The sequence below is a fragment of the Bos taurus genome, chromosome 25 (genome assembly GCF_002263795.3).
Source record: "Bos taurus isolate L1 Dominette 01449 registration number 42190680 breed Hereford chromosome 25, ARS-UCD2.0, whole genome shotgun sequence".
Classification (NCBI taxonomy): Eukaryota; Metazoa; Chordata; class Mammalia; order Artiodactyla; family Bovidae; genus Bos; species Bos taurus.
In genome coordinates this window covers 38,902,482-38,922,359 of record NC_037352.1, presented here as the reverse complement: position 1 = coordinate 38,922,359, position 19,878 = coordinate 38,902,482, and the positions used below count along the sequence as shown (strand labels likewise).

At 60.8% G+C, this 19,878-nt stretch overlaps 1 protein-coding gene and 1 long non-coding RNA gene across 8 annotated transcripts in view; one reads left to right on the top strand and one right to left on the bottom strand.

Moving 5' to 3' along the window:
* The window catches only part of TNRC18 (trinucleotide repeat containing 18), an 89,802-nt gene that overhangs the window by 46,480 nt on the left and 23,444 nt on the right, over positions 1-19,878 (bottom strand). For 4 of the 7 annotated variants that reach the window (XM_024985140.2, XM_005225285.4, XM_005225288.4 and 1 more), the window contains exons 2-8: positions 15,693-15,848; positions 13,163-13,288; positions 10,977-12,716; positions 2,349-2,451; positions 1,899-2,104; positions 1,221-1,367; positions 562-752 (exon numbers count right to left, since the gene is read on the bottom strand). In XM_024985140.2, coding sequence (XP_024840908.1) covers positions 562-752; positions 1,221-1,367; positions 1,899-2,104; positions 2,349-2,451; positions 10,977-12,716; positions 13,163-13,288; positions 15,693-15,848 — 2,669 coding nt within the window. The remainder of the gene's footprint in view (positions 1-561; positions 753-1,220; positions 1,368-1,898; positions 2,105-2,348; positions 2,452-10,976; positions 12,717-13,162; positions 13,289-15,692; positions 15,849-19,878) is intronic. The other 3 variants (XM_059881625.1, XM_059881626.1, XM_059881627.1) reach the window with 3 other exon arrangements.
* Positions 683-5,280, top strand: LOC132343883 (uncharacterized). Its single transcript, XR_009492893.1, has 3 exons — positions 683-769; positions 2,603-2,706; positions 3,328-5,280. It is a non-coding gene; the product is annotated as an uncharacterized lncRNA (long non-coding RNA).

Below are 19,878 nucleotides of genomic sequence, written 5' to 3'. Positions count from 1 at the left end.
ACGAAAAAGGAGAGACGCGGCCGGGCAGAGGACAAGCGCCCAGGAACGCCTTCGAGAAGGCAGGAGGGCTGTGGGCTTCGGGGAGTCCACCCACACGGGGGGACACCGAGTGTCGCCATCTTACGGGACCAGCAACGCGGGCAGAGGCCAGCCCTGGCCGAGAGGGAGGCCCAGGCCGCCCAGTGCCCGGCCGGGCCAGGCGGGGCTCAGGAGACGCCAGGAGCCCACTGGGATCCCCTCAGCTCCCAGGCAAACACCTCCCATCCACAGGAGGGGCCACCTCTCCTGCCTTGGTTTCCCCATGGCTCCCCAACCCTGCCAGGCTCTGTCTGCCTCTCGGGCTTGCTCACCCCATCCCCTCTGGCCAGAGGGCTCCTCCACAACCGACTTCTTCAGGTCTCTGGACAGACGTCACCTCCTTCGGGGGGCCCTCCCTGACCACCAGCCTCTCATTTCTCCCTCCCAGTCCAGAACTGGACTGTCTGCCGGCTGACCCCTCTGCCTCGCCGTCAATGGGACGGGGCTCCGGGAAGGGTCTCCACGGCCCCCACCCCAACTCACCACTAGCTGGGCGCTCCTCTGCAGCTCCAGGGCCTGGGCCGCCTGCTGCTGCAGGTAGAGGAATTCCTGCTGCCGCAGGAAGTGCTGCTGCGAGAAGAGCTGCAGCTGCTGGGCGTGGTGCAGGGAGCTGCGGCCCGGCGGGTACAGGGCGGGCCAGAGGGGCGGCACGGCGGCCCGCTCCATCAGCTCCGCTGTGGGCAAGAAGACCGTAAGGCTGCACCCAGCTCCCAACTCCTGTCACCCCCCTTCACAGACAGGGAAGCCGAGGCCCAGAGAGGGACTGCGTGCTCACAGGGGTGGAACGGGCTCAGCTGGGCCTCTGGGTGCTTCCTGGGGGCCCCGAGGCCACACAGTGGGAGTGGCCAACATGGCAACTCCACACCTCCTCCCGCTACACCCAGTGCTCTGCAAACTGGATTCCTGAGGGCTGGGGGCACCAAGGCGGAGTCCAGGCCCCGGGCAGCCCTGCCTGGGTTCTCCACATGGGCTTTCTGGGTAGGAACTCATCAGAACAAGGACCCTTGTGGCTCCGTGACACCCCCACCCCATTCTGCGGCGTGGACACCCCCTCCCCACCACAGGAGGCCCATGGCATTTGAAACAATCTCACTGTATGAGGCCATCACAGCCCCTGCCCCCAACCACCGACCACCACTTACCAAAGTGAGGCAGGTGGTCGCTGGGAATGACCACCAGCTGGCCCGACTGGGGGTCCCTGACAAACTGGTAGGCTGAAGGCAGGGAGCCCCCCAGGCCAGGCGGAAAGGCAGGCGTCATGCCCTGGTGCAGAGAAGGGGGGCCCAAGCCTAGGAGAGACCCAGGCCCAAGTCAGTGCTGGGGGCCACTCCCCACTCCCCTTCTCTTCCTGGGTCTTCACGGAGGAAGCCAAGGATAAGAGCTGGCTGGCTGTGAACCCTCCCCCATCACCCCTTCTGACCACTGTCCACCAACAGGCCTGGCAGAGAACCCCACGAGGCTAGGGCCATCAATAATGATCCTGCTTGGGCTTCCCTGGAGGTTCAAATGGCAAAGAATCTGCCTGCAATGCAGGAGACCTGGGTTCAATCCCTGGGTCGGGAAGATCCCCCAGAGAAAGAAATGACAACCCCATTCCCGTATTTTTGCCTGGGAAATCCCATGGACAAGGGAGCCTGGCGGGCTACAGTCCACAGGGTCACAAGAGTCGGACACGACTGGGCAACTAACACTTTCCCACTCCGGACAAGCAAGAGAGGTGAACTACGGGGATGAAAGGAGGGGTCCCACCCTACACCAGCCCCCGGCACCGTGCTCCAACGGAGACACTCAGGCCTCCGCTATCCCCACCCCCCACTCACCATAGGGGTGTCCAGCGAGCCACATGGATGTGCTACCCGAGCGGGGCAGCCAGGGGTGAGTGGCCAGGTGGGCCGCAGGGTCGGCGGACCAGCGACCGGAGCCCGCCAGCGCCGGGCCCCCGGTCACCATGAGGTTGGGGTTCAGGCCGTTGGCAGCACAGCTGGTGGGGTGCAGGCGGGCCAGGTCTGCCAGCTCCTTGCTTTCTCTGGAAGGGGAGTGGAGGCATCGGTGAGTCTGGGACGGCCCCAGGACGAGGGGGACAAAAAAAGGGGCGCCCCAAGGGACCGGTGGACATCAAGCCACTGCTCGGCACCCAGGGGCAGAAAAGCTGGCTGGGGCTCACCAGAAGGGGCCCCGGGCCTTCCTCGGGAGGGGTCCCACACGCTCAGGACCACCCTACGCCCACGTAGGGCCACCCACCCCACCCCAGGGGGCCCCCCAGGCCTCACCTGAGCAGCTTCTCCTGGTCTCGGTCCAGCCGCGCCCCCAGCAGCCTCTCCTCGCGGTGCCTGGCCCGGTCATCGCCACAGTCCTCGTCGGCTCGGCCGTGCCCTGGGTGGGTGGGAGGGCAGGAAGTGAGCCCGACTCAGAGCCCCCAGCAAGCCCTCAGCATCTGAGCGGGTCCCTCACCCTGGCCAGACGTCCTCTGCGCCCAGAAACGACCCTCCACCACCCTCATAGAGCCCACCTGTAACTCTCCCAGGTAACCGGGAAGCTGCAGGAAAACATTGTAAAACAGATGGTGCCGTAACCCAGGATGAACCGAGCAGCACTCGCGGACAGGGTTCCTCCTTTAGTGCCGGAAAGGTAGGTGCTGGGGGCGGGTCAAGACGAGGGAAAGCCACAACCCAAAAACGCGGTTGCTATGCAGACGCGGAGCCAAGCCCGGGTCACAGGGAGCCAGCCGCCACCCGGAGGCCCCGCCATGGTTGCGGCGGTTGCACACGTGTGGCTGGTCTCTTCAAAATCAAGTCGGAAAACTGAAACTGGAGAACCCTACGTGCGTGGGGCGGGACGGGGGGGTGGCGACTGGAGGGGGAGCTGCCCCCCAACTGGCCCATCTCGGCCCTGGTGCCCAGGAGGCACCCCCAGCCCCCCACAGCTGGTCCCGCTGCACCTCCCCTGGGCTCTCCACCCCTCCCAAAGCCCTGACCAATTGCACAAGAGCTCAGCCCTCCTCGCTCGCCACCTTCCCCAGCCCCTCATCCCCGGGTTATCTTCTACACCATGAGCCAAAATTTAGAGCGTGCACAGTTGCGGAGGCAGGCCAGGGCCCAGGAGGCAGGTACGGCCACTAGCGGCAGAGACCACTCAGCCAGCAGCCGAGACTTTTCTCAAAAGAGAAACCAAGGACTTTGCTGGTGGTTCAGAGGTAAAGAATACACCTGCCAACACGGGGGACATGGGTTTTATCCCTGGGCCGGGCAGATCCCACATGGCACCAGGCAGCGAAGCCCTTGCACCACAGCTACTGAGCCCTTATGCTCCAGAGCCCAAGAGCCCCAACTACCGAGCCCACGTGCACACTAGAGTCCGTGCTCTGCAACAAGAGAGGCGACAGCAGCAAGAGGTCGGTGTGCTTCAACTAGAGAGAAGCCCCCAGTAGTAACAACTCAAGATTAAGTCCATGTGCAGCAACCAAAAATAAAAAAGAAACCCACTGAGGCTGGACTAATTCCTTCCCTAGGATCAGCTGCCCTGGGGCCAGCGTCCACCCACCCGGAGCTCCAGAGATGCGCTCAGGGAGGAAGCCGCCCTCAGGCCCGCCAGCACGTGGACCTTGTCATTTACTACTCTGCTGCAGACAAGTGTCCCGGTCCCCTCTCCAGGATCCACCAGCAGGCCCCCCAGCCCCACACAGCCCCTGGGGGCAGGGATCCAACCTGGCATACTGCCGTTGGCTTCTCCCCTCGTTTCTTCCCTCCTGCACCCTCAACACCAGGAACTCCCAAAGACCTCCTGAGAACTGTTCCCCAGGAGGAGCTTTCCTTTCAGGAAGGTGGGAGCCCACCGCTGGGAACAGGAGGCGAGTGGGCAGGGAGGAACAGCCATGAGCCCATATGCCCGATGGACCAAGCAGGTCGGGGAAGGGATACGCCTCAAAAGACAGCTGGAGACGGGCTGGGGGGGACCAGGGGCAGGCCCAGGAGGTTCCAGAAGCCCCTGGGGCAACGAGGAAGCTGCATGCACGGTTAAGGAGAGAAGAACCAGTGAGCTGGGGCACTAGGCAGGCGGGGTGAGAATGAGTGAAGAAGTCTTTCCCATCTGGCCCCTGTGGGTCACAGACGCGAGTCCCAGGCCGCCCACCACCTCACTCCACACAGGGCCAGAGCAGACCCTCTGTTTGTGCCAGCGCCCAGGCCCCATGACTGTGCCCAGCTCGTGGCAGGAGGCCGGGAAGCAGAGGGGAAAGGTGGGCGGTGGGAGAGAAGGTGAGACCCAGCCAGGATACCCAGGCCGCCAGAGTCAGTGCGGTTCCCAAGTCAAAGGGTACCCTGCGCCCACCCTCCCGCCCACCCCCTTCACCAAGGGCTGGAAGGGGCCCTCCTCACAGGCCCCACCTCAGGAATGAGGCCCTAAAGGGCGGCCACACTTCTGGGCAGGGCCACTCAGAGTCCTGCGGCTGGACTGAGAAACCAGAGCACACGCCTTCTCCCAGGGGAGGGCCTCCCAGGCCCACAGACACCCCAAGGGCCCTCCATCTACGGGGCCACGCTGCACTGGGGGACAGGCTTTGGCAAAGAGCTCCTGGTGCTCCCAGAAGGGTCACGTGCCTGGAGTGTGGCCTGTCCCCAAGAGCTCAGTCCTCAGGCCTGACTCCTCTCCACCGCCCTGGTGGTCACTGCACAGGCCTCAGGGGCTTCCCACTGCAGGCCCCACCAGAAGCCCGCACGCAGGCCAGCCCAGCTTGGAGAAGCCACCACCTGCAGGGTCCCTCAGGCCAGAGCCCCAGACCGCTCCCTCCAAATTCAGCTGGTGTCCAAAGAAATGTGACATGCCCTCCACCACCGCAGCCCGGGCACCACCCCGACCTCCTGCGTCAACTGTTCCCTCTAACCCCTGCTCACCCTGTCCCTCCTACCGAGTGCCAGGCCGCCCAGCTGTCCTGTCCAGTGCACCCCCAGCCGACTCAGGGCCACACTGTTCCCTCTACCTAGAGTGCTCGTGCCCGGCCCCTGCAGTACTCAGTCTCCCCAGGAAGACCTCAGCTCGTATGCTACCTCCTCCAGGAAGCCCTCCCAGACCACCTCTCCTCTATCATGCTCCCTTATTTGTCTCCCTCACTACACTGAGAACATCACACAGCCACTCTGCCTGGTGGTTATTCATCGTCCGTCTCCTCCATCAGACAGTGCACTGCTCTGGCTTGAGCAGTCCCACTCCGAGGTATCTACCTCTCCCCTTACACAACGCCTGACACAGGAAGGCACTCAGCATATACATGGGGAGTGCAAATGAACGAACTCGTGAGAACATCTAGAGGGCGATGCAGAGAGAACAAGCAGCAGGTGCAGAGGCCCTCAGGCAGGAGTGTGCCTGCCTCATCAGGGTGGGAATGCCAAGGAAGAAAGCAGGCAGGGGAAGGGCGGGGTGCAGACCGCACTCAGGGCCTTGTGGGCCGTGGAAGGGAATGTGGTTGAGACTCCGTCCAAGGTGAAAGGAGAAGCCAGAGGAAGTGCTGAGCAGGGATGAGACGTGACCTGACTAAGGCTTTGAAAACCGCCTGCGAACAAGCAAACCAAGAGGGCCCTTGGCTTGTCTCTGCTGAGCTCAGGTTGGCGGGGGCCAGTTCCTCCAGGAGGCACATGTGTGGGGCAGAGGGGAGCCAAGCCCAAGGTCCCACACACACAGAAGACCCCCTCCTCCCCAGCCCTCGAGGCCTGAGCTCTGGTGATTTTCAAGCCACGCCTGTGCCCAGCAGGGTCCGAGGGCCGCTCCGTGCACACATTTATCCAGTCATCAACCCAGGAGAGGACTTCCAGCCCTCACACCAGCCACCTCAGATGAGGAAACCGGGCACAGACAGGTAGAGGCACTGCCCAGGTCACACTCCTGACTGCTGAGGAGGGGCCCAGCTGGCACTGGGGTCTGAGTGAGTTGTCCGGCCGCCCCCCCATGCAGGTGCACGGCCCCCAAGCAGAGAGCCTGCACAGGGTGAGCGCCAGGGAAACGGCAGCCCCACAGCCATTGCCTGTCTGCAGCCCCGCCCCGGGGCCCGCGTCCCCAGCAGTGACAGCTTCTCCGTGGGTCATAGCCTCTAATCCCAGCCATTATTGCCCAGGCTGAGGCCCGGTTGCCATGGCAACCTCCTCCTGGACTCCCATCTGCACATTTCCACAGCTCCGGCTGACCCCATGCCCGTTCAAGTCTGGGGTCAACACCACAGCTTACAGCCAGTGCGACCCCGGCTCTGCTGGGTGACATGGACAGTGGAGCAGGGTTCAGGGAGCACCATCACAGCCCCCCAGATCTGGTCCCCAGTTTTACACCACCACAGAGTTGACAACAGGCAAGGGGGAGAGGCGGGAGGCACAGCCCTGGGCTTCAGGTTCAAGCTCAGCCCGCCTGTTCTAGCCCGAGTGACCCAGGGTGTGTCACTCCACCTCCACAGGCCCTGCTCTCCCGTCTGGAAGCTGGGGGATGAACAGATCCTCCGCTGGGGGGCTGTGGGAGGAGACGCTGGCCAGGGCTATGTGGGCCTGCCTGCACCCGCCCCCGGCTAAATGGCAGGGACAGTGCTGGTCTGCTGGCCTCTCGAGCATCGGGCCCGCTGTCTGGAGCTCACAGGCGTACACGAGGCCCATCCTTCATCCATCTCAGGGTCCGAGATCCCAGTAGCCAGACCAGACCCTGAATGAGCCCACTCGGGACATTTCTCAAAAAAGATCTCAGGCTTAGGGCAGAAACTCTGAGCCTTGAAGACTCTGAATATGAGCAGAGAAAAGGTAGACCCGTGTATGAAGCACCTACTGCGTGCCCATCAGCCCACCTGGCGCCAGGGAATGAGGCAGCCCTCCTAGCGCCACGCAGTGAACGTGGACACCAGGGCTCGGGGGGCTTAGGCCTCTGGTTCAAGGGCACACCGCTGCAAGAGGCAGAGCCTAGACTTGAACCCACTGCCAGGGAAAGGGCTCACTCCCCAGGAGGAGCCAGGAGGCTGGAGGACCCAGCAGTGCCCGGCTGACAACTACGGTTCAGTCAGAGTGGTGCCAGCTCCTTCCTCCCTTGAGGCCATCCAGAGTAGGGGAAAACCCACTTCTTAAGGGGACTTCTCTTTGAGGAAAGTTGGTGGCTCAGTCAGTAAAAAAAAATCTGCCTGCAATGCAGGAGACCCTGGTTCCACCCCGGGTCAGGAATGGCAACCCACACCAGTGTTCTTGCCTGGAGAATCCTAGGGACAGAGGAGCCTGGTGGGCTATACAGTCCATGGGGTCGCAAAGTGTCAGACACGACTGAGCAATCAACATTTTCACCTTTTTTCACATCAAGGTTCCAATCACCTACTTTCCAACTGTAGTCAGGAAACAGGAAAACAGCCTCAGCCCCAAGATTCCTGAAAGCTGCGTCCCCAGACTGTCCCCTCCTTGCTCTCGGCTCCCACTCACTCTCACACTCATACGCACGCTTAAACACACACATTCTCACCTACACTCTCTGACACATTCTCACCTACACTCTCTTACACACACACACACTTTTCTTCATACGCATTCTCTCATACGCATTCTCTCATACGCATTCTCTCATACGCATTCCCTCATACACATTCTCACATACACACTCACACACACATTCCCTCATACACATTCTCTCATACGCATTCTCTCATACGCATTCTCACATACACATTCCTTCATACACATTCTCACACACACACATTCTCACCTACACTCTGACACATTCTCACCTACACTCTCTTACACACACACACACATTTCTTCATACACATTCTCACACACACACATTCTCACCTACACTCTCACACACATTTCCTCATACACATTCTCACATACACACTCACACACACATTCCCTCATACACATTCTCTCATACGCATTCTCACACACACATTCCCTCATACATTCTTACACACACACATTCTCACCTACACTCTCACACACATTCCCTCATACACATTCTCTCACACACACACACGCACATTCTCATCTACACTCTTACACATTCTCACCTATACTCTCTTACAAACACATGCCCTCATACATTCTCACACACACACACATTTCCTCATACACTCACACACACACATTTCCTCACACACATTCTCACATACACACTCACACACACATTCCCTCATATGCATTCTCACACACACATTCCTTCATACACATTCTTACACACACACATTCTCACCTACACTCTGACACATTCTCACCTACACTCTCTTACACACACACACATTTCTTCATACACATTCTCACACACACACATTTTCACCTACACTCTCACACACATTTCCTCATACACATTCTCACATACACACTCACACACACATTCCCTCATACACATTCTTACACACACACATTCTCACCTACACTCTCACACAATTTCCTCATACACATTCTCATATGCATTCTCACACACACATTCCCTCATACACATTCTCATACGCATTCTCACACACACATTCCTTCATACACATTCTTACACACACACATTCTCACCTACACTCACACACATTTCCTCATACACATTCTCACATACACATTCCCTCATACACATTCTCTCATACGCATTCTCACACACACATTTCTTCATACACATTCTTACACACACACATTCTCACCTACACTCTCACACACACATTCCCTCATACACATTCTCTCATACGCATTCTCACACACACATTCCCTCATACACATTCTTACACACACACATTCTCACCTACACTCATACACACACACATTCTCACCTACACTCTCTGACACATTCCCACCTACACTCACACATACACACATTTCCTCATACACATTCTCTCACACACACACACGCACATTCTCATCTACACTCTTACACATTCTCACCTATACTCTCTTACAAACACATGCCCTCATACATTCTCACACACACACACATTTCCTCATACACTCACACACACACATTTCCTCATACACATTCTCACACTCACGTCTCCTCATGCACATTCTCTCTCTCACACACGTTCCCTCATACACAAACATTCTCACATACACACACTTAAACACACAGATTCTCACCTACACTCTCTGACACATTCTCACCTATACTCTTACACACACACACATTCCCTCAGACACATTCGTGCACACACAGTCACAACCATAGACGCAGATCCCTGGGGCAGAGACAGGCAAGCTAGGTATCAGGAAGTGATCCCAGCAGGAGGGATCGTTTCTCATGAGCATTCTTCTACAAAAAGGACCCCCAAAAGGTCTTTTCTCTCCCAGAAGGATCTACCTAGTAAGAGGGCTTGTCCACCAGCCACCCAGCCACCTCCAAGCCAAGGGATGACACCCAGACTCTCGACTGCAGACTAAGTAAGGCAAGGCCTCGTGAGCTCCTGGGGTCTGAGGGCAGCCTCTGGCTCCAGGCAGGGTGCTCCACGCAGATCCACGGCTTCAGTCGGTCCTTTAACAAAGGCTCCCTGAGCGTCACCGGCTCTGAGCCTTCCAGGGCTCTGGCCCCGGCCGGCCATGCCCGCACCTCCACACACTGACGCACCTGGGGTAGCAGAGCGGCCTCGGCGCCCAACCTGCAGGTGGGGCCTTTGGCTCAACGCTGGGCTCTCTCTTTGCTTCCCTGGTGGCTCAGATGGTAAAGCATCTGCCCGCAATGCGGGAGACCTGATTACGATCCCTGGGTTGGGAAGATCCCCTGGAGAAGGAAATAGCAACCCACTCCAGTACCCTTGTCTGGAAAATCCCATGGACAGAGGAGCCTGGCAGGCTACAGTCCATGGGGTCGCAAAGAGTCGGACACAACTGAGCGACTTCACTTTCACTTGGGCTCTCTCTGGGCAGCCCAAGCCCAGAGTTCCAACCAAAATGCCGTAAGTATCAACTATGCAAAATTCCAGGAAGGAATCCAACTGGGAAAATATGCAAGGGACAAAACTAAATGTAACCAATCAACCCCCTTCGGACAAGATATTCAGCTTCACCAGTAATTAAGAGAAATGTACCATTACTCCCTACCCAGCTTAAGGACATTTGTTTTTTTAGTAAAACACAACTCTGAGTAGTCTAAAATGAAAGAGTTCAAACAAACATAAAGAAATCTCTAACCACCTAAGAAGTCACAAAGGCATCCATTGTCGATACCACAGGGACGCCGGGGGTCCCTGGCTTCCAGCGGTCACACTCAGTCACCCATTCCCCCACGTATCAGACACCTACTATGCGCCAGGCCCCACGCTAGGTATTGGGAACACAGAACTAGGTAAGTAAGGCACGATTACCTCCCTCAAGGACTTAGAATTGAAAGCTTAAAGCTAATCTATTCGTCGGAATCTATTCTTAGAAAATGACTCAAAATATCAGGGAGGCGCAATGCACAAAAATATTCAGAGCCACTTCCTAAACACAAAAACATCAGAGCGAAAGCTGAAACGCCACTAGGGAATGGCAAAGGTAGCTATGGTGAGTGCTCTGGACAGAACAACAGGGGCCATCAAAACCGCTACTTATAGTTTCCAACAGCAAGAGCCTACTTACCTGGGCAAAAAAAAAAAAGCAGAACCCAAGATCACAGTGCAAGGGGAGCTCTGCAGATCAGATGGGAAAATGAATCTGGCAGATCTCTAGGTGTTCAGGGTCATGGAAACAAATCTAACGGTCCCTTTACTTCCCTCTCCTTTCCTGCATTTTACACATTCTTCTACGTGCGTAACAGAAGAAGCAATAAACCCTAAATAGCAGTCATAGCCCACAAGGGGAATAAAGGACAAATAGAGAACCAGGCCGGTTGGGAGGGAAGAGTGTGTGTGTGTGGCGGGGGGGGGCAAGCAGAAAGGAGCGCAGAGGTGGGGAGGTGAAGGGGAATTAAAGGTGCAGGGGGTGGGGGTGGGACCCAGGACTCACCTTTGACGTTGCTCAGCGACAGGGACCGCTCCTGGTCCGCCAGCCCAGGTGCCAGCCGGCCACTGCCGCCACTGTCCTTCTGCCGGGCCACGGCCACAGCAATGCCCACAGGCGGGTGTCGCACTTCCGCCTCACCCTGGGCCCCGGAGCCCTCGCGGCCGAAGGCCTTGGCGCTCTCGGGCCTCTCCGGGTCACGCTTCAGCTGTCGGCCGCTGGATGCTGCAGGGCCCCCCGGGTGCGGGAGGCGCGTCTGGGCGCGCGGGGCAGCTGTGGGCGCCGGCTCGGGTTTCATGGTGCCCAGGCCTCCGAAGGGGCTCTTCTTGCCACAGCCGCCTGGGCGCACGGTCACGGCCTCGCGGGCGAAGCTGCCGCTGTACTTGATGAGGCTCTGCATGGCGGAGGCCTCTCCAGGCCCGTGGGCCGCGGCATGGATGTCGGCACCTGGCCTGGCGCAGGTGGCCACAGCGCGGGGCAGCGCACCCCCGGGGTCCAGGTAGGCCTTCTTGGAGGCGGCGGCGGCGGCCTCCTCCTCGGCGCGGCTGGCGTGGTGGTGCTGCGCGGCCAGCACGGCCATCTGCGTGGTGGCGAAGTTGCCCAGCTCGAAAGGTTTCCACTTATGCTCAGGGCCGGCGGGCGGGGGCGGCCGCCCGGGCTCCAGGCCGAAAAGCTTGGCGGCCTGCTGGGAGGCGGCGGTGGCAGCGGGGCCACGCAGGGCGCGCTCGCAGGGCCGGGGCTCAGCCTCGGGCTTGAGCAGCTCCTTGGCGGGGAGGTAGGCCCGGGGGTCCGGGGAGGCGCGTGCGGCCCGCGCCGGTGGGGCGTCGGCGGGCGGCGGCCGCTTGAGGGAGCGGATCACGGAGCTCTTCTCCCGGAGGCTCTCAGGCCGGTCCGGGGGTGGCCGCGGAGACCCGGGCGGGCCCTGCAGGACCCCAGGCCGGCCCACCTCGCGCTCCCGGGCCCGGGAGTCACGCGCCTGCGACGCGATCTGGATGGGCCCCGGGCGCTCGTCGAAGGCCTCCACGGAAGGCACGAAGGTGGGTGCCACCACGCGGTGCTCGCGGCCCGGCTCCCGCGAGGCCGCCGCGGGGAAGATGGTGTAGACGCCAGTGGGGGCGGGTTGCGGCGCGGCGAAGGCCCCGGAGGCGGCAGAGGGCGCAGGCGGACCCTTGCTTGGCGGCGGTGGCGGCGGCGGGAGTGGCGAGGGGCACGGGCAGGGCCCAGGTAGCAGGGCCTCTGCGCGCCGCAGCCGCGCGCTCTCGTCCTGGCGCGCAATGTCCTTGGTGCCGCGGGACCCCTCGGCTATTAGTGCGGGGAGCCCCACGTCCCCCGTGCCGGTGCCGTTGCAGAGGCTCAGCGACAGTGGCGGCGGCGGGTTTTTGCCCTTCGACTCGGCGGTGGCTGAACCCGGCGCCCGCAGGGGCCCCGGCTCGGCCAGGAAGGGGGACAAGCGCTCGAGGAGGCGTGGGGGCCCTCGGTCCTGGCGGCCTTCCGCCCTTGCCTCTTGGGTCAGGTCCACCACACCGCGCGGCCCAGCCGCCTCTTCCCGGGCCCGCGGGTCCTTCTTGCCGAACAGGGGGGGCGGCTCCCCGCTTCGGCCCGTCCTCTCCTTGGCTGGACCTTCCCGAGAAGCGCCTTTGGTCGAGGTGCCCGAGGAGTGGCCGCCGGGGGTCCTGGAGGAGGCCGCATGAGAGTGCAGGGTGCCCGGGGCGCCCGGAGCCCCCGGGGCGGGCAGGTAGAAGCCATCTGCAAAGAAAGAGCGCAGACCTGAGCCAATGCCCCCACTGCCTGGTCCAGAGCCAAGGGAGGCCGGGAAGGGTACCCTGGACCCCGAGGCACAGAGGAGGAACATGCACTGCTTGCAGTGTGGCTTGGGACAGGACAGCTCTAGAAATGGATGAACAACAAGTTGAAACCTCATCTCGGCCACCTACTAACCTTTCTGAGCCTCAGTCTCCTCATCTGTGAAAGGGGGAGAGGCCAGAATTAAGAGCTGCGCAGAGGGCCCAATAGGATAAGATGAGGACCCAGTAGCTAGGAGGTCCCAGAAGGCCATGGGTGGCCCTGGGAGCCTGGGGCTGGAGTCTTGGGAAACACAGCCAGGGTGCAGTCTGGAGTGCTGGGGTAGTGGTTCCCCCCAACCCCATTCCACAGCCCACCCCCAAGTCTCCCCACCACTCCTGCCCTCTGACCTTTCTGGGTATCGAAAATGCTGGGCTGACCCAGCTGGCTGAGGAGGGGGCTCCCGCTGCTGGGGGGCTCCAGGTGGCTCAGGTGGAGGTAGGGTGGGTACAGCCCACTGGGCAGGTGGGAGAAGCCTGCAAGAGAGAAAGGCACAGCTGAGACCCCTGTGCCCCCCAGGGGGCTCCTTCCAAGCCCCACCCCCTGGTGCTGGGAGCGGAGGTTTAGCCCCAGCTCCCCACAGCAAGGACGGCCCCCTCCCAGTCCTGGCACGCCAGGCCTCCTTCCCGTCCCAGGCAGCCCCTGGGACTCCTGAATCCCCCGGGAAGGGAATCAAATTGGATCCAGGGGAGGGCGATGATGATGATGATGGCGCAGGCGGCAGTCCTCATCAGAGGCCAAGCCCTTTCAACTGCTTTGCCTTTGTTCAATTCCCACTCACATTTCAGGGAGGAAAAAAAAATTCTATGAGGCAGATACTCTTAAAGTCCCCATTTTACAGATGAGAAAACTGAGGCTCAGAAAGGCCCACTTGCCCAAGGCCCCCTCCCCACTCCACCCCTAAAAGAGGAGCCTGCCTTTGAACTGAGGTCACCAGGGCTCTTAACCTCAGCCCAACATGGACCTTGTTTGAAGGGTGTACTGGTTTAACTTCTCTCCTGTGTAACTCAAGCAGGTCGCTTGCCTTCTCTGAACTTCAGCCTACCCAGCATAATCTCCAGCTGCTGGGTCTCCCAGGCAGGTGTTGCTAAGAAGGAATTCTTCCTACCAGGGATCCTCCTAACCTCTCAAGCCCCCTCCACTCCCACCTGTGATGCCCAGAACCAGGGCTGGAAGTTACAGGCCACAGAAGACAGAAGAGTGGCCACGGAGAAAGAAACAAGAGGCCTAAAAGAGTACACAAGAGAAGGAGGCCCAGAAGGCAGGGAGGCAGGCAGGCCCTGGGGGGCAGCCTCTCAGCCTGGGCTGTGGGTGATACAGGACCCCGGGCCCACGGGCAATCCCTGAGGGGCTTGGGTCCCCCACGCCCCCTTGCCACGCCCTCCAAGGCCAGGAAGGCAAGAGTATCCCTGGCCACACTGGGCCCGCCTCTCCTCCCGCAGCCCCACGGCAAGGACGCCGACGACCACCACAAAACAATGAGGAACATGATATGGGTCATTTCATCACTGAAACAGCGCTTGGCCCTGCTGCTTTTGCATCTGTAAAATGGGCATGACGGTCCCTCCCTCACGGCTTGTTCTGAGGATGAAGGGTTCCACTGTGCCGCGCGCTGTGCAGCGGAAGCACACTGCGCATTCGATATCATTACTATGGTTACTGGTATTTGTTGGCAAAGGAGAAAAGGGAGTCAGGGAAGGCAGAGCTCAGTTGCTTTAGTTGTATCCGACCCTTTTCAACCCTCCGGACTGTATGTAGCCTGCTAGGCTCCTCTCTCCATGAAATTCTCCAGGCAAGAACACTGGAGTGGGTTGCCATGCCCTCCTCCAAGGGATCTTCCCGACCCAGGTATTGAACCTGCGTCTCTTATGTCGCCTGCATTGGCAGGCGGGTTCTTTACCCCTAGCGCCATTTGGGAAGCCCCAGGGAAAGCAGGGGGGCAAGCAGATAGCACAAGGCACCAGAGGTAGCCCCCACCTCACCCCCACCCCCCGGGGCTAGTGGAAGCAGGAAGCTCAGATGGGACCCCAGCCCGGAAGGACTGCCCAGCGTCCCAGACCCAGAGGCGGATGGCCCCCTCTGTGTGGGGCACCCACAAGTCAGGACAGTGACGGAAGTGCTCAGTGACGAGGCACAGAGGAGAAAGCAGGGAGACAGCGGGCGGTGAAAGGCCCAGGAAAGCCTGAACCTGCAGCAGCTGCTCCCAAGACCCCGATCTTCTGGGAGCCGGGCGCACACCCCAGGATGCCCAAGGAGGCACCAGGAGCCAGTGAGCACCCAGCGTGTAAAATCCACCCAAGCCCCAGGGCAGGGAGGAACGCGGCGACCCCCAGGCCCATCCTTTCAGTGACAGAGGGGAAACTGAGGCTCCAGGGAGGCCCGGCAGGAAGCCAACCAGCAAACCCCCCAGCCACGTTTAGGGGTGTCACTGCAGAACGGCAGCAAGAGAGCCCAGTGGTGCCTGGCCCCACTGCTCCCACAGTTACAGTTACTGTCGAGCTACGCGCCAGGGGGACGGCGGTGAGCGGAACAAACTAGGCCCGGCCCTAGGAGCTCGGCCGGCTGGGAAGACAGGTATTTCATGAAAAAGCACACAGATGAAATGTGTGGTCACAAGCGAGTAGGAGAACGCGCGGGGGGAGGTGAGCCAAGCCCGTGAGCTGGGGTGAGGGGCTGCAAGGGAGCAGCACGTGTGAAGGCCCTGCGGCAGCCGGAGTTGTCGCTGAGCACTTGAAGCGCAGAGAGGAGGCCGGAGGCTCAGGGCTGGGCCCCGCAGGCCACACACAGCGTGGAGGGGTGACGGTGGGGCAAAGGGGAGAGGGCAGGCTGGGGAGTGCTGGGGACAGCGGCCCGGGCCCGCCCGCCCGGCTCGCTCCTTACCTTCGTGGGCGTGCGCGGCCCACAGCTGCACCATGGGCAGGTTGCTGGGGGTGGGGGAGCGGAAGGAGAGGTCAGAGGGCAGGGGCACCGGGCTCCCATGGGATGAGGCCGCCGGCCCCATCCCGCCGGCCACAAAGCTGCCCAAGAAGGCCTCGCCTGCAGAGAGAAGGGGGCCGTCAGGCAGCCAGCAGGCCCCCGCCGCCCAGCCCACCGCCCGGAATTCCCCGCCTCCGCCCTGCCCCACCCCAGCGCCTTGGACTTTAGGACCAGCCTGGGTCAACGCAGCAAGACTCCAGGCTGGAGAAAGAGACCCCAGGTGCCTCTAGAGTACCTACACTCTTGGCAGATGGGCGTTATCTTTCCCATAGCCGAGGGGGTGTGGTTCTCCCCATCTGCAGCTCTAAGTTGGGGCTGGGGAACGGGTGTGGGAGCAGGGACCTCCAGAGGACACAGAATGACGCGGTGGCAGGGGACTCAGGTTCTGAGTGCCTGGACCCGGGGGAACCCCTGGTTCAGTTGGAGAAGGACCTCCAAGGACCCCCGGCAACCCTGGACAGGCGCCGGGATCAACTCTCAGCCAACCCCGTGCGGGAGGAACAGTGTGCCCATTTAACAGATGAGAATGCTGAGGCTGAGATAGGACATGCCTGACCCCCACGACCTGTGAGCAGGGACTCTTAAGGCAACCCAGGACCACAGGAATGAGCCAGTGAGCCGGAGAAGGGATGAGAGCAGCAGGCAAAGGAGCCCAGGGGTCCCTCCACTGGGGTCCCTCCAGGGGAGGCAGGCGGGACAGCCAGCCTGCCAGGGTGGAAACCACACCCACCCCGGCCACGCCCCTGCCGCCCCGGCCCACAGGGAGGCCTCCTCCTTCCTGCCCCACACCCGCCCTTAGGGGGAGACCCTGGCAGGCCCCCTGCTCACAGCCCAGGGGGATGCCTACAAGACCTGGGCGGGTGGCTTCCCTTCCCTGGCCTTGGTTTGCTCATTAACAAAACGGAGAGAATAAGACCTCCCTTGAGAAGTGTGGTGAAGCAAGAAGGGTGCACTTGGTGACAACGATAAACAGCAGCACAGCCCACGGAGGGTGCCAAGCGCCAGCTCTGGCATCCGAGATGAGCGCTCCCCGTGTGCCCCCCAGGTAACCTCTCCAAGCCCGCTGTTTACATCGGCCCAGAGCAAAGTGGCGGTGGGGACGCAGGCAACGTAAGACTCGGGGTACCCAGGGGCCCTAGCCCAGCCCCCAGGGCCTGCAGACCCCACCCGACCTGAGCCCTCAACCCACCCCGAGGGCCTGCAGACCCCCCTAAGCACCTCCCAGGGGGCACAGGGCACCCTGAACGGCCACCGCGTCCCCCCAGGGTGCAAGGGGCAGGGCCTTCTCCCTGTCTCCCAGAGCTATCGGAGGACACCTTCTGGCCACACGTGGCGTCACCACCACCCCGTTGGTGCCCCCCAGTGCCAGCCCCGCTGGCCCCCTCACCGGACTCCAGCGCCAAGCCCTCAGGCCCCAGGGCCATGGTGGCCAGTCCGGCGGCCCGTGTGGCCCCAGCCTGGGCAGTGGGGCCTCGGGGCGCCCAGGCCCCGGCTTCCTCCTCGGCAGGCAGGCGGGCGGCCGGCTCCGGAAGGGGTTTGCGCAAGGGCTTACATCAGCCCCCGGCTCTTCCTGCCCCGGGCCTGCCCCTGCCCCAGCTTGTGAAACCCGCCCAGCGGCACCCCAGGCCTGGCAGGGCGTTGGGGCCCGGATGCCACCAACGGCTCCCGCCTGCCACAGGGCTCAACGGCGTCCCGAACTGCCTCCCTGGGGGCCCCTGGCCCGGACACGCAGGCGGGCTGTGTCCCCCACTCCCCCAGAGCAGCGTGCAAGTCTGTAAGACGGGCTTACCAGCCCCAGGACGCTGGCGTTTATTTGCACAATTTCAGTGTCCCCACCCACTTCCCCAGTGACGCCCCTGAAGCAGAGGGTCAGATCTCAGAGCCCACAGGAGATAACCCCAGCCGCTGCCTCCTTTTCCACTCGGACCCTCCGCTCATTCCCACCTCAGGGGCCTCCCCCGGGCCTCAGAGAAGCCCCCTGCCCAGGACAACCTGGCAATGGAGATGCCATGAGCCCAGGGGAGGATGCCCTCCCTGCGAGCGGGGCCGCGGGCTCTCCAGGGGCACACAAGGCCTGGCACAGAGCAGGCATCAACTCTTGGCCTAAAGGGGCTGCGTTGTATGTAATCCGCTCAGGGCCAAAGCAGATGGACACATGTCAGGGTTGGCATACACAGCCCTGACCCCCGAGGACACACCGCCAGCCCGGGCGTCCCGCCTTGACCCCTGGGGTGGAAGTTGGGCAGCTGACCCCCACCCCAACCCCACGGGCGTCTCCAGACTGCCTCTGAGCTCCGCACACACCCCCAGCGCTACCTTCAGCTCTCCTCACACCCACCCCCTAGGGATACAGCCATAGCCTCCTGGGTTCCCCGAAAAGGGTGGGGGCCCCCCCAGGGCTCCGGAGGGAAGGTTAGTGAGAGTCAAACAAGAGCCCACTGACTCCACTGGAAATCCTCCAGCACAGCCTGCAGTGGGGGGCTGGGGGTGGTCTCCACCCCTCTCATCACAGAGTGAGGTTGAGGGGGGCCTGGTCCCCCTGCCTGGTCCCCGGACGCCCCCTGGTGACTACAGGCCTCTGTGCCGCTCTCCACCCACGCAAGCGTCTTAACTCCAGGCCTGTGGAACACACAGGGCACCCATCATGAAGTATCATCATTCACAATCAGAAAGGGGAACCCAGCCCAACTCCAGCAGACCCCAGGTTTCACGAAGGTGCTCAGAGTCTCCTCCCAGGCCTCCCGCGGGGCAGAGAGCCCTGGGCCGGGGGGCAGAGCCAGGGCCAAACCAGAGCCCTGCAGCCCACACCCCCTCCTACAGGGCAGACAAACGTGGCCCCCAGGACCCCCATGGTAGAGCCTTCCCGCTGGCCGGCCCGTCACCGTGGACAGACGAGGGCCCGGCCAACCAGTGCCCCCCGCCGGCCGGTGACCCGCAGGACCCACACCTGTTTTGGATCTTCACTGGACACTCAGAAGCCACCAAGCCCTCGAAACACGTGACTGATGAGACTGAAGAACATCATCTTCAATTTTATTAAATTTTAATTAATTTAGACTTAATTTAGCCACAGCCTTGGTGGAAGGCTTCCTCCTTGCCGGAAACCAGAGCAGGCCAGGCCCCCACCAGAACAGGGCGTGACAGGGGGCCCCCAGGAGACAGTGAAGACGCACCCTGGCCCCCACACCCAGGGTTCTGGGACTCTGCCTTTACCTCCCCAGGCTGAAGAGCAGGGTGACAGGAACCTCGTCCCCTCCAAGGGGGCACACAGACTAAATGAGTTCACGTCTGCAAAATACTTTCGTGAAGCGCCTCATTATTCATAGTCACACAACCTGTGGCGCTTTTGAACTGTGGTGTTGGAGAAGACCCTTGAGAATCCCTTGGACTTCAAGGAGATCCAACCCGCCAATCCTAAGAACCAGTCCTGAACACTCATTGGAAGGACTGATGCTGAAGCTGAAGCTCCAATGCTTTGGCCACCTGATGCGAAGAGCTGACTCACTGGAAAAGACCCTGATGCTGGGAAAGACTGAAGGCGGGAGGAGGAGAAGGGGACGACAGAGGATGAGATGGTTGGATGGTATCACTGACTCAATGGACATGAGTTTGAGCAAGCTCTGGGAGTTGGTGATGGAAGCCTGGTGTGCTGCAGCCCATGGGGTCACAAAGAATCAGACATGACTTAGCAGCTGAGGAGCAACAACCTGGGGTTCAGAGAAGGCCAGCAACTGCTCAAGGTCAGGGTCTGGGGACTTCCCTAATGGTGCAGTGGTGAAGACTCAGTGTTCCCAAGGCGGGAAGGCCCCAGGTTCCATCCCTAGTCAGGTAACTAGATCCCACACGCCGCAACTAAGACCCAGAGCAGCCAAATAAATATTAAAATAAAAAGCTCAGGGTCTGAGCAGAACCACCACCTCTACCCAAATTCCATCTGTCATTCCTTAAAATGAAATTTTAATTCTGAAACTCAAGAGGACTGGTGATTGCCCATTATGAATGTACTAACTGCCACGAAGGCTGCCCGGGTGGTGCAGTGGTAAAGAGCCCACCTGCCGATGCAGGGGATGCAAGAGACATGCACGTTCAA